General features: G+C 42.7%; 1 protein-coding gene across 3 annotated transcripts in view; it reads left to right on the forward strand.

Annotated features, from left to right (window-relative positions):
• The window catches only part of brat1 (BRCA1-associated ATM activator 1), a 43623-nt gene extending 41926 nt beyond the window's left edge, over window positions 1-1697 (forward strand). For all 3 annotated transcript variants that reach the window (XM_041207474.1, XM_041207476.1, XM_041207473.1), the window contains one exon: window positions 832-1697. In XM_041207474.1, coding sequence (XP_041063408.1) covers window positions 832-1518 — 687 coding nt within the window. In that variant the 3' untranslated portion in view covers window positions 1519-1697. The remainder of the gene's footprint in view (window positions 1-831) is intronic.
• Window positions 1698-20777: the final 19080 nt, after the last annotated feature.

The raw sequence follows: 20777 nt of genomic DNA on the forward strand, positions 1-20777 counted from the left end.
ATGGGCACAGATTTGGGAAGTGACAACACATTCAAAATCCATGATGCACTCCTTACCCCAGCTGATTTTCAGATTTCACATTTTAAATATTTTTGATGGGCTCTCTGGTTATGACCAGGGTGTCCATACGATGTTGGGGGCCAGAGATTGGCTAAAGAGTTGAATTTCAGATTTTAAATTTTTCCCCTGCTTGTGCAGTTGATCATTTTGTTCAGATGCAATGTTTTTTTTGAGATATTTAAAATGTAATTGGCTTTTGTGCTATCCATACCAATGTTGGATGCTAGGAAGAAACTTGGAGCCCTGGCATCCAGCATTGCCACGGGAGAATTAATGGGAATTAACTTGCATGACATATTTCAGCCACTTATATTTTATTTCACTATTGCCCCATCACTGTTGATGGGATATCTCCCCACCCTTTAGGGAGAAAAAAAAACTTTTGGAGTCAGTATGTTTTACTTTAGAGTATTACTCATTGTTGTAATTCACATAAGAAAAATGAAGGCTGTATTCACATGTGAATAAATTGTATTTTTTTCATTCATTCATGGGATGTGGGCATTGCTGGCTAGGCGAGCATTTATTTGCCCATCCCTAATTGCCCTTGGGAAGGCGGTGATGAGCTGCCTCCATGAACTGCTGCAGTCCTTTAGATATAGTCTTTTATATATTAGATTTTTGCATCCTGGAGTATTTTTAGTTAGAGTAAAAGTCTGCTGCTTCTCATTTATATGAATCCCAATATTGTGCTGATTGACACTGAGAACGTTAAGAACAAATAAATGTAATAAGTTGTTTTATTTTTACATTCTCTATTTTGCCTTCTAGGGCAATATTCTGTCCTATTTATTGGACGTTTTGAACCAGGATACAGAGGGTTTTCCCAGGAGAGCTGCAGTTAAAGTGCTTGCTGATTGGCTGAAAAATAGCCACATGCTTGGTTCATGTGAATTGGAAAATTTTGTTCCTGTTATTTTAAAAATAGGAAGCAATGATTTAGATTGGGAGGTCAAAGTTCATAGCCTGGAACTGGCAGAAGCTTTCATGGATCAGTCAGCTTCCAACTTATCCATAAGTCCATATGCAGCTGTGTTGTCAAATAACACTCATTCTACACAAGTGAAGACCTTTCTGCAGACTCTCTGCGATGTAGGAATTTTTACTATCTTATTTCATGCTTTGTGGGACTGTGATAGACCAGTGGCTCAGAAAGCATGTGAGATCCTAATGAAGCTAAAAACGATTGCTTCAGGTGCTGACAACGCAGAAGTTCACAACAAACCAAATGGACACAAACCAAATCGAGAAAGTTTTGGCGATTGGCTTTACTACAGTAGCTTAAATTTGCAAAATGTCAATGACGTCATTGAGGTTATGATAGCACTAGACTTGGAATTCCAACACCAACAGCTCATTCGCAGCAGTGATCACATTGAGAGCAGTCTCCGATCTCTACTACAAGACATACTGGCAGCCGCTGAAAATTCTGAAGATGATGGTGCAGACTGTTATTAATATGGTGGTTGTTGGCATGGGTTACAGTTCATTAATTTCAAATCAAATGAATGAGTCCGACAAAACCCTGGTACAAACTAAACTGTATTATAATGAAAGTGAAATCCAGGAGGTGAATATTCTAGCTTTGAGAACAAATGTATTTTATTATATTTGCATTAAAAATTAATTGGACAGCTTTCCCTGACCTTCTCTGGGGGTTGTGGTTTTTTACTTCTCACCACACAAACTAAAATCAGCCAAATAAGCTAGCGTGTCTCGTCTGCCTGTACAAGATATCAGGGCAGAGTTTCAACTTTAGGTATAAATTGGGTTCTGAATCGCGATAGTTTTCCAAAGTGAAATGTGTTATGGTACAGCTGATGGTAAATGCTGAGCTGCTCAAATCCCAAAGGAAAACTTGAAACAGCTGCCACAACTGTTTTGCAATTTATATAAATTTTGAGATGCGTGCCTTGAACTCAGTAATAATATTAAATCTTTATTAATAGAATAAGTGATTTTAAGTACACACATAGATCTACAAATTACTACTATGATAACTTCTAAATCCCCTAGTTAAGGCAAAGTAAGACACACATTTTAAAAGACCAAGGCAAAGAAACACAATACCCTGAACAATCCAATTCAAAGTGAGTTTTCTTAACTTCAGTTCTTTGTAGGCAGCAGGTTGAGGCATTGATGCTGGAGGTTTTATCACACTTGTTTTAAAACTTAGAATGCCTTTCCTTAAACCCAACCTTTGCTCCTTTGTCCATATTTTCCCCATTGAATGCAAATTCCCATTGTTTCACTATGTCTTTGGACTTTTACCTCTAATAATAAAATCTATCATGGTACCAATTTTACAAGTAATCTTCAGGAAAAATAAACACACTGTTTCTTAACTTCACCTGGCTAGGTGAAACATTTCATCCCTTCATTTGAAATCCTTCTAGTCTGGTTTATTTACAAATGCAAATGTTCCCTTTACTTCTATGTTTACCTACTTAGCATTTCAAACCTAGCTTATCTTCTGTTATATCAAAGCCTTCAGACCAGCTGCCTTTAATTCAATTAAGTCACAGTCACACACACACACACACACACACACACACACACAAACAAACACACAGACATAGACACAGACCCCACTATTACTCTATAATACAGTCCAATAACATTATGAAAATGATTATATCTTCCTGACAAATTATGGTTCAAGTTTCCGCTTAAACTCATTTCTCGATCATCAGGGTAAAGTCTTACATGGACCAGCACAAAAACCTGCTTTATGGGACATAATTGTATTTTCTGTGCAGTAAAAAGTATTCCTTGTTGTGTTTAAGAGTGATAACCTGTTGAAGTTTTATCACCACAGCTAAATAAAGGTTTATCACAGATTTTTTAATAAATGCCTTGTCCACAGCCTATGAGTAACCTGATCTTAAATAATGAAAACGACTTTAAAAACTATGCTGAACCATTTACTAGTTTTATTTGGTGTGCACGTGCTAGTAACATAGTGAATTCAATAAATCAATGAAAAGTTAATTTGGAGAGCTTCCTCAAAGGGCAGGAAATGGGTGCAGTTGATGGAAATTCACCAAGCTCATTAATTCGATTTGGGTGGGGCCAGCTTTCAGGGCGGGGCTGACTTCCAGTGTGATGTTTTTAAAATCAGCATAAAAATATTGCAGAAGCTCAATTTGCGCTGAATGTAATCAGCGCTTGAAATTCTTCAATCTCTCAGACTATTGGGTAAATTTCACTAGTCAAACCAGCACAACCTGGCAGAACCCACCCCAGTATTTATAATGTGGATCTTAAAAGCCAAAGCTGGCGGGCGGGCAGAAAGCCCATGCAGCCTTTGCGTTTTCCAGGAAACCTCATCCACGAGCAGGATGAGGTTTCCTGAAGCTTTTATTAAATAAATTAATTTTCATAAATATAAAACATGTCCCCACAGCCACATGAATGGGGACATGTTTAAATAAATTTTAAAATCAATTCTTTAATTATTTTAAGCCCCATTCAATCTCCCGGAGGCAGCTCTGTGCCTCTGGGAGTTTGCTGCGCTCTTTCGCACTCATGTGTGAAAGAGCTCTGGCCCCAACTCTCCCTCCTCTCCCCTGCCCACGCAGGTAGCGCTGAGTGCTACCGGCCGAATATTACGCTGGGTGAGCATTAATTGGCCCGCCAGTGTAAAATGGCGCAGCAGAGCCAATCACAGGTGGCGTCAGCTCCACACCTGCTGCCGCCCAGCCTGCCTACCATAGGAAAAACCCTGGCCTGGCTTCCATTTGCCACACTGAAACCCTTGCCACGTTTAGATAGAGTTTCAGTCAAGATAGAGTTTCTCTGTATTGATGTGTGATTTACAAAATTTCATCTACCACACTGGTATCAGTGCAGATCTTGTTAAAGTAAATTAATTCAATTTATTTTCCAAACAGTACACAGTTTGTAAGCAATAAGCATAATTTTATTCAGGTATCAATTATTTGTCAGTTTTTTTGAAGTCCTGCCAAGTAATTCATATCTTGATCTCTTAATGATATTCTGTTTTGTGCCTTCAGTGTCTGCGTGGGTTTTTCCCATGGGCTGGATTTTACTGTTGGTGAGCAGGGCTGGGGGCGGGGCCCACTCTGTTGTGTAAAATGACGCGCAGTGACGTCAGGCGGAACTCCCAACGTCACCGCGCCCCATTTAAATTTTCAGGAAGGCAGGGGTGCAACAAAATCACCAGCCCATCGACCTGTCAATGGTCAATTGAGGCCATTGACAGAGCAATTAAAGTAATCAATGGATCTGCCCGTCCAACCTTAAGATTGGCGGGCAGGCCAGGAGCCCTGGCGCAACCTAGAAAAAACACGAAACCTCATCCACAGGCAGGATGAGGTTTCATGTAGGGTTTTAAAAATTTTAATAAAAGTTTTTTTGGGAATTATGAACATGTCCCAACTCATGTGACATTGTCACATGAGGGGACACGTTAGGGAAATTTTATTTTTCAATTTTGAGCTTTTTCACGTTTGGAGCCGATCTCCCTGAGGCTGCATTTAACCCATGGCCTGGCCTTTATAGGGGATTACTTTTTACTGGAGATGAGTGTGCTCTTTCGTGCGCACTCTTGATTTTAGGAATCCCCCCACCCGCACAGAATGCATAGCATTTCCCTGCGGATGTCATGCTTGGCGGGCTTTAATTGGCCCGCCCATGTAAAATGGCGCCGCGACTCCGATCGGGGGCGCAGATTGAAAGCATGCCCGTACACGCCCACCCATCAACTTTCTGCCCCCCAACGGGGGTCAGCCCCATAAATTCCTAACTGAATTATGGAATCATAGAATGATTACAGCACAGAAGGAGATCATTTGGCCCATCGTGTCTGTGCCAGTTCTCTACAAGATCAACTCACCTAGTGCTTCAACCACCTTTATCCCGTTGCTCTGCAAATTTTCTCTCTCCAGATAATTATCCAATTTGCTTTGGAAGGTTTTGATTGAACCTGCCTGCACCACACACTCAGGCAGTGAATTTCAAATCCTAGCCACATGCTCCGTAAAAAAAAAAGTAATGCCCTATAAAGGCCAGGCCATGGGTTAAATGAAGGCTGGTTACTACCCCAGTGGGGTAAGAGAAAATTACTGGCTAACTGAAGAATTTTAAACAAGGAAATCATGCGTATGGGCGTAATGAAAACAAGTGATATGGAGCAATTAGGCATAGGAGCATAAGCAGGAAATATTTCAGAGCATGGAGATTGGGATTTGGGTGAAATACAGTATGTGGGACAGGCAAAAAGCTCCATTCAAGGTCAAACGGAACTATAATGTTGCACACTAATAATTGTAACCTGACGAGTAAGCCAGAAGGTTGATTAAGTCTGTCAAGTATACAAGGGTGCGAACAGAATCCAAAACATTTAGCAGGAGCTTTAGCCTGCAAATGATCTTGTCAGTCCCATCCCTCACTTGAAAATGGTTGATATCTCTCTTTAGTTCAAAGTATGACACCTGCCCACAATAACATTTTTGAAAGAGAGATAGATTACACAATAAGCGTATCTGAACGCTGGCCATATGTATAACTAGGTTTGTATTTACCAACATCATTTGGAATTTAAAATATTTTATATTATGCACAGTGATGTAGTTTCACAACTGCTTGAGACATAATGTATTCTAAATGAATCAAGTTTTCATTTGCCCAGTGGATATTTAAAAATGTTGGCTGAAAACAGAAGAACAACTTTCCAAGCAGGTGCTTGGCCTGGACTTTAGCCTGAAAATGAATTCTATGCTGGGTGGAGGTTGTTCTGAGGTCTCGATAACTGAAGAATGGTTTCCAAAATGTCCAAATGAATTTAACTGCAGGGCTATTTTAGATGTATTCCTGTGGGGTTCCTGCCTACCAGCAGCCTGATTGACAGACTAGAGGCCTGTCAGATGGGAAGCTTACTTCACAAGGCTGAAGCCTCTACAAGAGCAGGTAGTTGTGTTGGGGAAGTTCACAGAGATCATGGGATAAGCTTGATGAGGAGGTGGCGTGGGGGGTGCAGTGGGGTTGGGGGGGAATGTTGGAAAGCAGACAGATTGTGAAGGTGCGGGGTAGTAGTTACAGGGTATATTTGGCCTAAGTGAAGCACTCTTTCACTTCCTAGCCTGCAAGCAGTGCTGTAAAAGCACAACATTTGATTCAGCGCTTGTCACCCCCTTTAAACTGCCAAGTTTCCTGAGTGCCAGGAAATGCAGCCTTCCTTTCTCTTTTGGCTTTTCCCATGTTACATGGGGATTCATCACAATGCTGGTTGATCATCTTCATATCAACCATCATTTTTTGGATTTGGCGGATGGTTTTACACCCAGATGCCCTTCCTGCTCCCAACCCTCCCCATTTATCCAGCACTGATACACGCTGGCTTGCCTGCACCAGTGGCTGGGCGCTTTCGTAGCCAACAAGTCCTGGATTGGGACTTGAGCCCAGGGCTTTCTGTCTTATAGACAGGAGAGCTACCCACTGAGCCACGCCAGCTCCCCCAGGAAATGTGACCACCTGTGGTTAAAAATAGAGTTACTGTTAAAATGAGCCCTCACACTCATAACATTTAAATGATCAAGCTGCTTCCCTTGAGCCTATTGGTGTCCTGTCTGTGTAAATACTAGATGTGGGCAGATTGAATTCCTGTGCCAAATTTTTGTTGTACTTTAATATCTCACACACCAACCAACCACTTTTTGAGGTCATCCTTTTGTCTTTCTTTTCAATCTACTGCTTCAGTTCAATCTGATTCAGTGCTAGCTGTGATTTTTAACATCCCTAGGGATAAAATACTGTTTTTAATGAAAAATAGGAGAATGCATGTTTACTGCTTATGCCAAATGAATGAAATAATGGTTTTTGGAGATCTCACATTTCAAAACTGTATAGTCCTACAATTTTGATAATGGGGAGTAAGTTATAGAGAGCCACAGCCAAGCTATAATTTCTCACTAAAAAGGGAGCCTCGGCCCCTCAAGCCTGGCTATATTTCAGCCACAACTCTGCTCGTATCCGGCTGTGTTCCAGCATGCTGATTTTTCAGGTTCATAAAATGTTTGTGTTTTTTATTCCCCCTGTGGAAGTAGAGAAATTTGATATCATAGAATGTGCCTAGTTTTAGCAATTTGCTTGCCTACATAAAACAGCCAGTGCACCTCAAAAGTAGTACATTATGTGAAGCATTTTTGAGACGTTTTGGGGTGGGAAGATGCTATGGATGTGCAAGTATTTGGAAAGGAGTGAGAATAGTTATTTGAATTCTGTATGCAGATACAAACTGCTGCATTGAAAATTAGCAACGATCATAGCCTCAGCAAATGTAATGAAACAGCTGTTGCAATATGCAGAATGACTGCCTGCATTGTCTCTGTGTGTCAAAAGCAAAGGTAATATACTGATGCACTTGTCAGTAATCCCTGTTGGCTGCAACATAGCACCGCAGACTCTCCATTGTCAACTCAGCATGTGAACGAACAAATGAACTTATATAGCATTGGCGTTAATGGTGAATGTTGAGGGCATCACTGAAGAACAGGCTGGAAGGAGTTATTAAACCTGATCATATGACAGTGCTGAACTAACACTAATAACATCAAGCTAGAGGGTTAAACATTTCAGCTGCATATGGTATTACTCGCTCCTCAAAGAGTCTTTTGACCTAAGTAATTCCTGAGAGCCAGTGCCCCTACTGATACAGCTTAAACAAAAATATTATTGTGCCAAGCTAATCATGATTCTTTCCAAGTGTTTATTTTTAATGTGGTTCTGGATGTGAGACTCATATGCTTAAATAAAATATGCTCTGGATAACAATAATCTATGCAATTTTGAATGGTATTTATGTGCACACATACATGTATATATAAAATCTACATGTATATATCCATCTTGATAGCTCGAGTAGAAATTCATTAGGTTATGGAGCTAAGTCATTTAATTTTTAGTGGAGATATTCGTAAAACACAGTGTGTTAGTGTTAAGAAGCCAAATGAAGATTTATTAACTAGTGTTGTTCCCAGTTAGCTGCCTGATGAAGAAAATCCTGGGAACTGATATGGTTAATCAACATAAATGGAACATCTGTTTCTTTTCACATTTTAAGTAGCAGCTCATAAGGCGGTCTGAGAGTTTTATTACTTTCAATCATAGTTTAAGGTTACTTTTGACCTCTGCAAGGCACTGCTTCTGGGGAAAAGCATATAGCTGAACTAGTTCATGTACTCAAGAGTCATGGAAATGAATAGGAAGCACTGCTCCTTTTCCTAAAGAAACAAATTGCCTGTATCAAATTTGTGCTCAATGAGAGCTTTTCTTGAATAAACTGCCAAAGATATTTTGGAAAAAAAACCCCAAAAGATAATTATATATTTTGTTAATTATAGTGATGGATTCCTTGCCAAAATCCATTATTTATAAGTTCAAAATCCTGAAATTTTGATCCTAAATAAGATACTTTGTGATTACCTAATGACTTTATTGTATTGTAAGTAAATTAATAAGCGGACAGAAAAGATGGAGCACAGTATCATGTTGCAGGACTTGAGTTCATCTCTGAAGTTTCCATTGCCACAGCATTTCTGATATCAGAAGTTCTTCTGCATTGAGAGAAAATGCAGAGGCCTCCTGGTTAGTTTCAGTCACACTCACACCTCCCAGCATCTTCTTTACTGTATTCAGCTGAGCATTTCTGCAATATCGACAGTTTACATTTTACATTCTTAAAAAAAATCAAGTTATTTACATACATCAATAATTTACAAAGTCAGTTTTTCTGCGGGTTTCCTTATGTGTGTAGAATGTCTAAGCTCTACAGCTTCTGAAGTTTGATTTGGAACCTCCTTTACTGTAGTCATCTGAGCATCTGGTTCTTCAATAGGTACCTGTAAATCTGTTTCTTCAACTCTTTCAGGTACAGTTGGCCCTTCAGACACATTTGTACCTGGTTGAGTTCTTTCAACAGGAGATATTGATTCAGTCTTGAACACTGGTGGAATCATTTCTGGATATTTTGTTTCTCCTCTTCTTATATAATCCAGATCATTAGAGAATTAATGCTGCTTGACTGCTTCCACAACCTATCATTATCACAGAAGGGGGCCTGTAACTTCACCATATCATTGACAGCTTCAAGTGCTTATAAAGAGATTAGCTGTCTTTGATATGGGGTAATTAATGCAAATGTTTTCATTTGGGATTAAGTACTTACAGGAAATGATTATTTTTGATAAGGGATGAAGTACTTGAAGGATATGTTTGTTTTTTGAGGGATTAAGTATGTCTTCGTATTACTCAATCTTCTACTTTCACGTGGTAGGAAAGAGGTCCCATTACCGCACTTATTTCACCAAGCAACCATGTTGGTCCTTCTCTAAAACTTTTCACAAATACTTTCTCTCCTATGTTAAATGCCCTGTCATGACTGTGACAGTCTTGTCCAATTTTCCGACCTTCCTGCCTTCTTTCTACCTTCCCCCCCCCCCCCCCCCAAGTTTGGCATAATTAGGCTCAGTCTCAGTTGGAGACGACGCTTCATCAACAATTCTGTAGGTGTGACACCTGTTGTTGTATGAGGGGTGGTTCTATAATGGAAAAGAAATCGTGCTAATTTAGTCACTATAAAACCTCCAGACAATTTCTTCATATTAGATTTGAATGTCTACGATAAGTAGAAACTTTGTTCCAATAAAAGGTCCCATATAGTCGACATGTACTTGTACCCATGGCTTCTCTGGCCACTCCCAGGGGTGAAACAGAGCTGTCGCAAGATAATTTTTGTACTTGGTGACACTGCATACAACTTTCCAACAAGTTTTCCAATTCTCCATCCATTCCTGGCCACCACATATTGCTGTGTGCTATTGCCTTCAACAGAGGGCGCTGGTGAGAACAGATCGAACAGAGGGCACTGGTGAGAAGTGACTGAAGCATTCTATTAGCTGCAATTGGTTTTAGTCTTCTGGCCATGCTCATGTTCGCTGATAGTGTACTATCATTCAGATTTTTTTTTCATTCTAAATAAATAGTCTTTGAAAATAAAGCACCTACATGTAATTTTTTGTCACTGCGACTCAGGAGGTAATCAAGGAGAAGGAATCTTGCACTCAACAGGAGGAAGACCATCCAACAGAGGGTGCTGGTGAGAAGTGACTGAAGCATTCTGGGAGAAGTCACCGCAGACACCGCGACTCAGGAGGGAATTGAGAAGAACGGAATAGCCCCAAACATTACATTGCTGTAGTGTTTCCATCCCTCCCTCCTCCTCAAACCTAAAAAAAGAGAGAGGAAGAGGCAGTGCCTTCAGGAGTGCACTAGACCTATGAGGGAGGCTCTTCTGAAAGTGGATTTTAAAGAAAAAGCAGACAATTGGTGAGTAAATCCTGGGAGCAGACTCGGAGGGAGGAGCACCGGAGCGGTGAGTATAAATCTAGCTTACCTCAGGGATTCGCAGTCTTGTCTCCAGGGAGCAGACTCAGAGGGAGGAGCACTGGAGCAGTGACCTCAGGGCACAGAGTAACTGAAGCCAAAACTGAAAAAGTGACATCACAGGAAAGCTGTCACCTGATTGGTTGGTAGGAAATCTGCACCAAATTTGAAAAAAAAACGGCAAAGCTAATTAATAAATTAATTATCTAAGTTGAGATGGCTGTGCAGGTGATGTGCTGTAGCTGTATGATGTGGGAGCTGGCAGATCCCATTGCGAGCCGCAGTGACCACATCTGCAGCAAATGTTAGTTGCTGGAGGAACTCTGGCTCAGAATTGATGAGCTGGAGTTTGAGCTCCGGACACTGCGGCACATCTGGGAGGGGAGAGTTACCTGGACGCTTTGTTTCAGGAGGCGGTCATACCTGATAGATTAAGTACCTCAAGTTTGGTCAGTGGTCAGGGTCAGCAGGTTGTGACTGCAAGTGAGGCAGGTAGTGGGATCCTGTGTTCAGGAACAGAGGAGCCTCAGCTCTTGACCTTGGCCAACAGGTACGAGGTACTTGCTCCCTGTGTGGATGAGGAACAGGGCTGTAGGGAGGATGAGCCAGCTGACCACAGCACCGTGGCACAGGAGGCCATTCAAGAGGGGGGAGCAAAAAGACAAGTGGTAGTTGTAGGGAATTCTATAATTAGGGGAATTGATAGCATCCTTTGTAAGCAGGATCGAGAGTCCCGCATGGTATGTTGCCTGCCCGGTGCCAGGGTGAGGGACATCTCTGATTGGCTTGAAAGGATATTGGAGAGGAAGGGGGAGGATCCAGTTGTTGTGGTCCACGTTGGGACAAATAGCATAGGTAAGACTAGGAAAGAGGACCTATTTGGGGATTATGAGGAACTAGGAACCAAATTAAAGAACAGGTCCTCAAGGGTTATAATCTCCGGATTACTACCCGAGCCACGTGCAAATTGGCATAGGGACACGAGAATAAGGGAAGTAAACACGTGGCTAAAGGAGTGGTGCAGGAAAGAGGGGTTCCATTTCGAGGGGCACTGGCATCAGTATTGGAACAGGAGGGATCTGTACCGTTGGGACAATCTCCACCTGAACCTATCTGGGACCAATGTTCTAGCGAAAAGGGTAAATAGGGTGGTCAACAGGACTTTAAACTAGAAAGTGGGGGGAGGGAAGGGTAAACCTCCAAGAAGTATGACTAATGGGAAACAAAGCAGCAGGTTGGCGTGTGGGGATGGATTCAACTTCATGGAAAATTATGAAAAAACTGAAAAGAAAGGAGAGCCCAGGAGAGGCTATTAAAGTCCCCAGAACACAAAATAGGACAGAGTGTTTGGAAAGGGCTAGGAATCTAACTTCAAGCACATCAGATAAAGGGATGACAATGAGAAGGGGGGCGGGAAATACAGGACTGAAGGTGTTGTATCTGATTGCACGCAGTATACAAAATAAGGTAAATGAGCTTATGGTGCAGATTGAAATTGGCAGGAATGATGTGGTGGGCATCACGGAGACATGGCTGCAAGGGGATCAGGACTGGGAGCTAAATATACAAGGATATACATCCTATTGAAAAGATAGGCAGGTTGGCAGAAGGGATGGGGTTGCTTTGTTAGTAAGAAATGAAATTAAATCAATAGCAAGAAATGACGTAGGGTCAGATGATGTACAATCTGTGTGGGTAGAGTTGAGGTAAAACCATAATGGGAGTTTTGTAAAGGCCTCCAAACAGTAGTCAGGATGTGGAGCACAAGATACACCAGGAGATAGAAAAGGCGTGTAAGAAAGGCAAGGTTACAGTGATCATGGGGGATTTCAATATGCAGGTAGACTGGGAAAATCAGGTTGGTAGTGGATCCCAAGAAAAGGAATTTGTGGAATGTCTACGAGATGGCTTTTTGGAGCAGCTTGTGGTGGAGCTCACTAGGGAACAGGCAATTCTAGATTTAGTGATGTGTAATGAGGCAACTTTGATGATGAAGCTTAAGGTGAAGGAACCCTGAGGAGGAAATGACCATAATATGATAGAATTTACTCTACAATTTGAGAGGAAAAATCTGGAATCAGATGTAACGGTATTACAGTTGAATAAAGGCAACTACAGAGGCATGAGGGAGGAGCTGGCCAGAATTGACTGGGAGATGAGCCTAGCAGGAAAGACAGTAGAACAGCAATGGCAGGAGTTTCTGGGATTAATTTGGGAGACACAGCAAAAATTCATCCCTAGGAAGAAGAAGCATACTAAAGGGAGGACGAGGCAACCATGGCTGACAAGGGAAGTCAGGGACAGCATAAAAGCTAAAGAGAAAGCATACAATGCGGCGAAGAACAGTGGGAAACCAGAGGATTGGGAAGCCTACAAAGACCAACAGAGGGTAACTAAAAAAGAAATAAGGAGGGAGAAGATTAAATATGAGGGTAAACTAGCCAGTAATATAAAAGAAGATTGCAAGAGTTTTTTTAGATATATAAAGGGTGAGAGAGAGGCAAAAGTGGACATTGGGCCGCTGGAAAATGATGCTGGAGAAGTAGTAGTGGGTAACAAAGAAATGGCGGAGGAACTGAATAGATACTTTTGCATCAGTCTTCACAGTGGAAGACATGAGTAACATCCCCAGAGTTCAAGAGAGTCGGGGGGCAGAGGTGAATATGGTAGCCATTACCAAGGAGAAGGTGCTAGGAAAACTGAAAAGTCTGAAGGTGGATAAATCACCTGGACCAGATGGATTACACCCCAGAGTTCTGAAGGAGATAGCTGAAGAGATAGTGGAGGCGTTAGTGGTGATCTTTCAGGAATTACTAGAATTAGGGAGGGTCCCAGAGGACTGGAAAATCGGTAATAATCGGTAATAATAAAATCGGTTTAAGAAGGGAGTGAGGCAAAAGATGGGAAATTACAGGCTGATTAGCCTGACCTCGGTCGTTGGTAAGATTTTAGAGTCCATTATTAAGAATGAGATTTCAGAATACTTGGAAGTGCATGATAAAATAGGGCAATGTCAGCATGGTTTCATTAAGGGGAGATCATGCCTGACAAATCTGTTAGAATTCTTTGAGGAGGTAACGAGTAGGTTAGACAAAGGAGAACCAATGGATGTTATCAACTTGGACTTCCAGAAGGCCTTTGACAAGGTGCTGCACAGGAGGCTACTCAATAAGATAAGAGCTCATGGTGTTAGAGGCAAGGTACTAGCATGGATAGAAGATTGGCTATCTGGCAGGAGGCGGCCGGTGACTAGTGGAGTTCCGCAGGGGTCAGAGTTGGGACCACAACTTTTCACTTTATACATTAATGATCTAGATGAAGGAACTGAGGGCATCCTGGCTAAGTTTGCAGATGATACAAAGATAGGTGGATGGCCAGGTAGTATTGAGGGGGCGCAGAGGCTGCAGAAGGATTTGGACAGGTTAGGAGAATGGGCAAAGAAGTGGCAGATGGAATACAATGTGGGGAAGTGTGAGGTCATGCACTTTGGTAGGAAGAATAGAGGCATAGACTATTTTCTAAATGGGGTGAGGATTCAGAAATCTGGAGTGCAAAGGGACTTGGTAGTCCTAGTCCAGGATTCTCTTAAGGTTAACTTGCAGGTTGAGTCGAGAGTTAGGAAGGCAAATGCAATGTTGGCATTTATTTCGAGAGGACTAGAATATAAAAGCAGGGATGTGCTGCTGAGGCTTTATAAGGCTCTGGTCAGACCACGTTTAGAATATTGTGAGCAATTTTGAGCCCCGTATCTCAGGAAGGATGTGCTGGCCTTGGAGAGGGTCCAGAGGAGGTTCATGAGAATGATCCCAGGAATGAAAGGCTTAGCATATGAGGAACTTTTGAGGACTCTGGATCTATATTCAATGGAGTTTAGAAGGATATGGGGGGATCTGATTGAAACTTACAAAATACTGAAAGGCCTGGATAGAGTGGATGTGGGGAAGATGTTTTCATTAGTAGGAGAGACTAGGACCCAAGGGCACAGCCTCAGAGTAAAGGGAAGACATTTTAGAACAGAGATGAGGAGAAACTTCTTTAGCCAGAGAGTGGTGAATCTATAGAATTCATTGCCACAGAAGGCTGTGAAGGCCAGGTCATTGAGTGTATATAAGACTGAGATAGATAGGTTCTTGATTGGTAATGGGGATCAAATGTTACGGGGAGAAGGCGGGAGAATGAGGTTGAGAAACTTATCAGCTATGATTGAATGGCGGAGCTGACTTGATGGGCTGAATGGCCTAATTTTTGTTCCTATGTCTTATGGTCTTATGGTCTTCATTTTGGAAGTTTTGAGATGTGCACTGTGAAGTACAGGTAACAATGGCTTTCGTCCTTTTGGAGGGACAATCACTTGAGCTCCCCACAATAAAATACCTTCTTGGCTGGTTATCTCATATCTTCTCTGGAAATATCAGATTCTTGTTTTTGTGACCAACCATGAGAACTTGATTCCTCACTTTAGATAAGACTGGGTCTCGGTTTGTCCAATCTTTGATTTGTCTAGCACATACCGGTGCGGAGTCCAGGAAGTTCAATAACAAAACAAATTCTGAAGGAATTTGAACTTCCTCTTCTTTTAATTGTAGGGTAAACAACTGAGTGCACCAGCATTTGCAACTTGACTTCCAGGCCTATTAACGAAAGTATACTCATACACTACCATGATCAATTGTATTATTTGTGCTTTTGTATCTTCTTTCGATGGGTGTTCTTCTTTCGGACACTGACTTTATTCTCATGCTTCTTTTCTACTTCCATATTGGCCAGTCTAATCTCAGACGTATGCTCAACTTGAGTGCACTCCAGTGGTTGAGTTTTCCAGAATTTCATCATCCGTCTGCTTCTTAGAAAATTTTGCCTCCAAAGCCACTTTGGCTTCACGTAGATGATTTTTCAGCTCTTCCACCTCTTTTTTGCATTGGTGTACTGCCTCCTGGAAAATGAAGCATCGTTGCATCTTCTCTGCCTACTCATCCTTCATTTTATTTAGAGGAGTGCAGAACTTTTCCTGTTTCTCTTCATACTTTTCCAGAGGTACACAGTTAGACAGGAGGGAAACTGGCAATGTGTGAAGGTCTTTCGGCAGGTTTTTACTTTTCTTTTGGAATCTCTGTGACAAATATAGGTTGATTTCCCTCAGCCAGTTTTATCCTAGTATGCTTGGTCCTCTGCCTGCTACCACCATCAAGGGTAATCTCAATATTCGACTTCGTAGTACCCTGTGACTTTGCATACGCCCTTGATTTGTATATCTTCTCCCATGTAAGTTTTTAATTTGGCATCAGTTTCTTCCACATTTAGTTTAAGTTCTCCATCGTTCTGGTATTTAAAAGTATGCTCACCAATCACCATAGTGGCTGCTCAAGTATCCGCCTCCATTCTGATAGGCTTCTCATTCACTATCATGGTTACGTGGCTAGGTTCCGTTCTTCCTACCTTTAAATTATATAATGTGTAGATATCAGAATCTATTACTTCAGGCTTTTCAAAGCTGTTTATCTCATTGGGTTTTTTCTTTTGTCTGAAAGTCTGCCTGATTCTATCTTTACAATGTCTCATGAGGTGTCCATCTCGAAAACAGAAAAACATTCGACCTTTTTAAACTGAGATTCATTACAAAGTTGTCTGCTTCCACCTCTGTTACTATGACACCATGTTTTTGCTGTTATGTTATTCCTTTTAATTTGTCTGCCAGCAGTGGCTGCTTCCCCCTTCTGAATAAAGCCTTGCACTTTTGCGCTCTTTTTGGTTGAAGGTCCCTCCCCAACATGGAGGATGCTGCCATTTTGTGCTCCTCAAATCACTTCTGAGTCTCGCACTGCACCTTCCATTGCCAGAGCGATTTCCAATGCCTTCTGATATCAAAATTTGTTTCAGCCATTAATCTCTTCTGAATCACATTTTCATTTATATCGCACATCAACAGTCTCTAAGCATATCGTTGATAGATGTACCAAACTCGCAATATTCAGTTAATTGCTTCAGACTTGCCACATAACAAGCTACTGTCTACCCGCAGCTCCATGACTTCCCAAAGCCTCTTTGCCATTTACAAGGTAGGAGTATGATGAAGTATTCTCCAATTGCCTGTGCATGAATGCAGCTGCAACAATGCTCAAGAAGTTCGAGACCATCAAGGACAAAGCAGCCCGCATCACATCCACTACTTTCAACATTCACTCCCTCCAAATTTGGTGCAACATAGCTTCAGTTCAAGCTAGCTACACAATATCATGCATCAACCCACCAATGTTTCCTACAATAGAGCCCTCGAAATCCACAATCTTATTCTTATTTTCAAATCCCTCCATGACCTTGGCCCTCACCATGTCTGTAACCTACTTCAACTTTACAAACCTTTGAGATTTCTCTGCTCTTCCAATTTGTTCTCTTACCCATCCCCACATTCAATCGTTCCGCATTGGGCAGCAGGTACACGTGACCATTGCAGTCCATGTGGTGTAGATGCACCTACAGGGCTGTTAGGGAGTTCCAGGATTTTGACCGAGTGACAGTGAAGGAACGGTGATATATTTCTGAGTCAGGATGGTCTGTGGCTTGGAGGGAACTTCCAAGTGGTGGTGTTCCCATATATCTGCTGCCCTTGCCCTTCTAAGTGGGTTTGAAAGGTGCTATCTAAGAAGGCTTGGTAAGTTGCTGCAGTGCATGTTGTAGATGGTACACACTGCTGCCACTGTTCGTCGGTGATGGAGGGGGTGAATGTTTGTGGATGTGGTGCCAATCAAGTGGGCTGCTTTGTCCTGGATGGTGTCCAGTTCTTCAGTGTTGTGGGAGCTGTACTCATCAAGGAACTTGGAGAGTATTCCATCACACTCCTAGCTTGTGCCTTGTAGATAGTGGACGGGCTTTGGGGAGTCAAGAGGTTAGTTATTCGCCGCAGGATTCCTAGCCTCTGACCTGCTCTTGTAACCACAGTATTTATATGGCTAGTCCAGTTCAGTTTCTGGTCAATGGTAACTCCCCCCACGATGTTGAAAGTGAGGGATTCAGCGATGGTAATGCCATTGAATGTTAAGGGGTGATGGTTAGATTCTCTCTTGTTGGAGATGGTCATTGCCTGACACTGGTGTTGCACGAGTGTTACTTGCCACTTGTCGGTCCAAGCCTAAATATTGTCCGGGTCTTGCTGTATACGAACATGGACTGGTTCAGTATTTGAGGTGTCACGAATGGTGTTGAACATTGTACAATCATCAATGAACACCTCCACTTCTGATCTTGTGATGAAAGAAAGATCGTTGATGAAGCAGCTGAAGGTAGTTGGGCCTAGGATACTACCCTGAGGAACTCCTGCAGTGATGTTCTGGGACTGAGATGATTGACCTCCAACAACCATCTTCCTTTGTGTTGGGTATGACTCCAACCATTTTCCCCCGATTCCCATGGACTCCAGTTTTGCTAGGGTTCCTTGATGCCACACTCCATCAAATGCTGCCTTGATGTCAAGGGCAGTCACTCTCACCTCACCTCTGGAGTTCAGCTTTTTTGTCCATGTTTGAACCAAGGCTGTAATGTGGTCAGGAGCTAAGTGGCCTTGGTGGAAGCCAAACTGGGCATCAGTGAGCAGGTTATTGCTAAGCAAGTGCCACTTGATAGCACTGTTGATGACCCCTTCCATCACTTTACTGATCATGGAGAGTAGACTGACGGGGCGGAAATTGGACAGGTTGGATTTTCCTGCTCTTTGTGGACAGTGGGAAATTTTCCACAGAGCCGGGTAGTTGCTAGTATTGTAGCTTGAAACCCAGCCGCTCCTTACTTTTTCAGGCCTATCTCGCCCAACCTTCCAACTTAGGTCTGTGAGATCTGTGCAGTGCAGCATGCTCCTGGGGCCTACAGTTGGGGCAGCTCAGTTGCAGCTAAGTAAGCCACAGCCCTTTTTTATGGCACTATCTGCCGTAAACCAGATAAGTTTAAAAGTCCAGCCAAATTTAAAAGTCTTGATAAGCCAGAGTAAGGTAAATGTATAAGATAACTGGGTAGGATTTGGAAAGGCTGGGCCTGGGGGGTGGGGAGGGTCATGAGTTGGGTCGGACCTGGGGGGCAGAGTCAGGAATCAGGTTGGGCCTGGGGGTATAGAGTCAGGTCTGGCCTGGGTTTGGGGGGAGTCGGGTCAGGCCTTGTTGGGGGGGGAGAGGCAGTTGGGTCTGGGGTGGGGAATGTCAGTCAGGAGTGGGTTCGGTTTGGGGGTGGGTGTCGGGAGTCGGATTGAGCCTGAGGTGAAAGGGTAGTTGGGGTGTGTGTATTTGGGGCTGGGGATCCCCGTGGGGGATCAGGGGCTTAGCTTGGGTGTAGTAATGGAGTGTGGGAGGAATGGGGGGAGTGTTGGTCAGAGGGTGGTAATGGAGAGAAGTCCCATGAGAGGGGTCGGGGGTGGTGGGGAGAGTCCCATGGGAGGGCTGATGTGGGTCAGTACTATAATTATCCAGAAGCTTATCCACCACTCCACGGGACTCCCCCCACCCAGGCCTGACCTGACACCCCCCACTATTACAGTAATAGCCACGCAGAAGCTAGAAGTGATTTTAATTCTTCTGTTTCAGGGGACGCAGAAACATAGTTGGAACCATCCGAAGTTTGCGATTTAAATCACATTTCCAGATGGTTCCCAGTGTAGGGCATTTGCCCATCGGAAGTTTGAACTTTTCGGGCGATTGCCTTGCAATCCTTAGCTGAGAACTTCCGAGGTTGTGGGGGCGGGGCGGTTCCCCAGCACATCTTTGAGGTATCTCCCAGATACACAAACCTGAAGCTCAGAAGTTATGGCCCAAGGATGGCTGGTATTGTAAGTTGACCACTTATCTGGAAAGTTCCAATATGGATTGCACTGTAGACCTGACCTGACATGTTGCATGGAATTTCACACCTGGGGGATGTCCGGGTCCACTTTAAAAAAGGACTATTGAAGGAAGGCGTTAAAACTACAAAATTGTGCTGGACTTTATCAACTGTAATTCTGTCAAGGCAACGGGGAACTGTTAGCTAGCCTGGATATACACCCAACTGACCCCTCTGGAGAATGAAATAATCCCATCTCCCATTGCTGTCTTGAAATATGTATAAAGTTTCCGGATGAAACAGCAAACTGCGATTACTTGTTCTACAACATTGACGACAGCAGACATAGAAATTGAATCTCTTCAGAATATTCATCTGCAGCAGGGTTTTAAGAACGGCAGGTTTTGCCATGCCAGAGTCAGAGACCGGGATTTTCCAGCCCCGCCATGGGAGATTCGTCCGGACTGGACAATCCCAGTGACAAGCGGGGCCGGAAAATCCCATCCAGAGAGAAAAAGTCATCAGAGGAGTCTGGACACCCATCCACCCCCCCCCACCCCAACCCCCAAACCGCGACCCCCCCCCTCTCTCTCATGTTAAGCAAAGATCTATCTCTTAATGGTCTAAAAATCATTCACAGAGAAAGTAGATATCATTGGAAAGAAGCTCAGGGGAAGCTCTTCGATTTCTGGAGAAGACGGCTTATGAATTAAAACTGGAAATTGACTCCAGCAAGTGCGACTACATGGACTTCAATTCAACTCCGGGATTCCATAGGGAGCAGCTAACTTCAAACAACCACAATGTTTAACAATCTACTCCTCAAAGACAAGCAAAGGACTTCTAACCGTATATTCTCTTAATTTTTAACTTTTATTTGGACTCTAACCTTCCTTACTTCTGATACATACGTGTGCGTGTATGTGTGTGTGTGTGTGTGTGTGTGTGTGTGTGTATGTGTGTGTCTGTGTGTGTGTGTGTGTATGTGTATGTGTATGTGTGTGTGTGTGTATGTGTATGCGTGTGTGTGTGTGTACGTGTGTGTGTGTGTGTGTGTGTGAGACGTGGCGTCTTTTACTATTTTTTTCTCGGGTATAGTGGCTAATAAACTTGCTCAAGAAAATCTTGTTGATTGGCACCTTATTGTTCACTGCATAGAAAGTAAAAAATACATTTGGATTAGGTAAAGGCATCCATCCCAGGGAAAAGAAATGTAAAAACATTTGTTGTGACCAACCGAGGAGGCTGAATAGACAGGAGCCAGTTCACACCTCCTCACCTGGTTGTAAAAACTACAACACTTTCTCATGCTCTCACCCCCTCACTATAACGCTTGTACATCAGCATGCATCACTGATAAAGCTTTGGAGCCCTTAATTTAACACTCACACAACCTTCTATTATTCACTGTAACACTCTATATACTCTACCCTCATCATTGTAAATCTTTGATTTCCAACAATAACTTAAATTTATATGGCACATTTAATGTAGTAAAACATCCCAAGGTGCTT

This window comes from Carcharodon carcharias, chromosome 15 (genome assembly GCF_017639515.1).
Source record: "Carcharodon carcharias isolate sCarCar2 chromosome 15, sCarCar2.pri, whole genome shotgun sequence".
Taxonomy (NCBI): Eukaryota; Metazoa; Chordata; class Chondrichthyes; order Lamniformes; family Lamnidae; genus Carcharodon; species Carcharodon carcharias.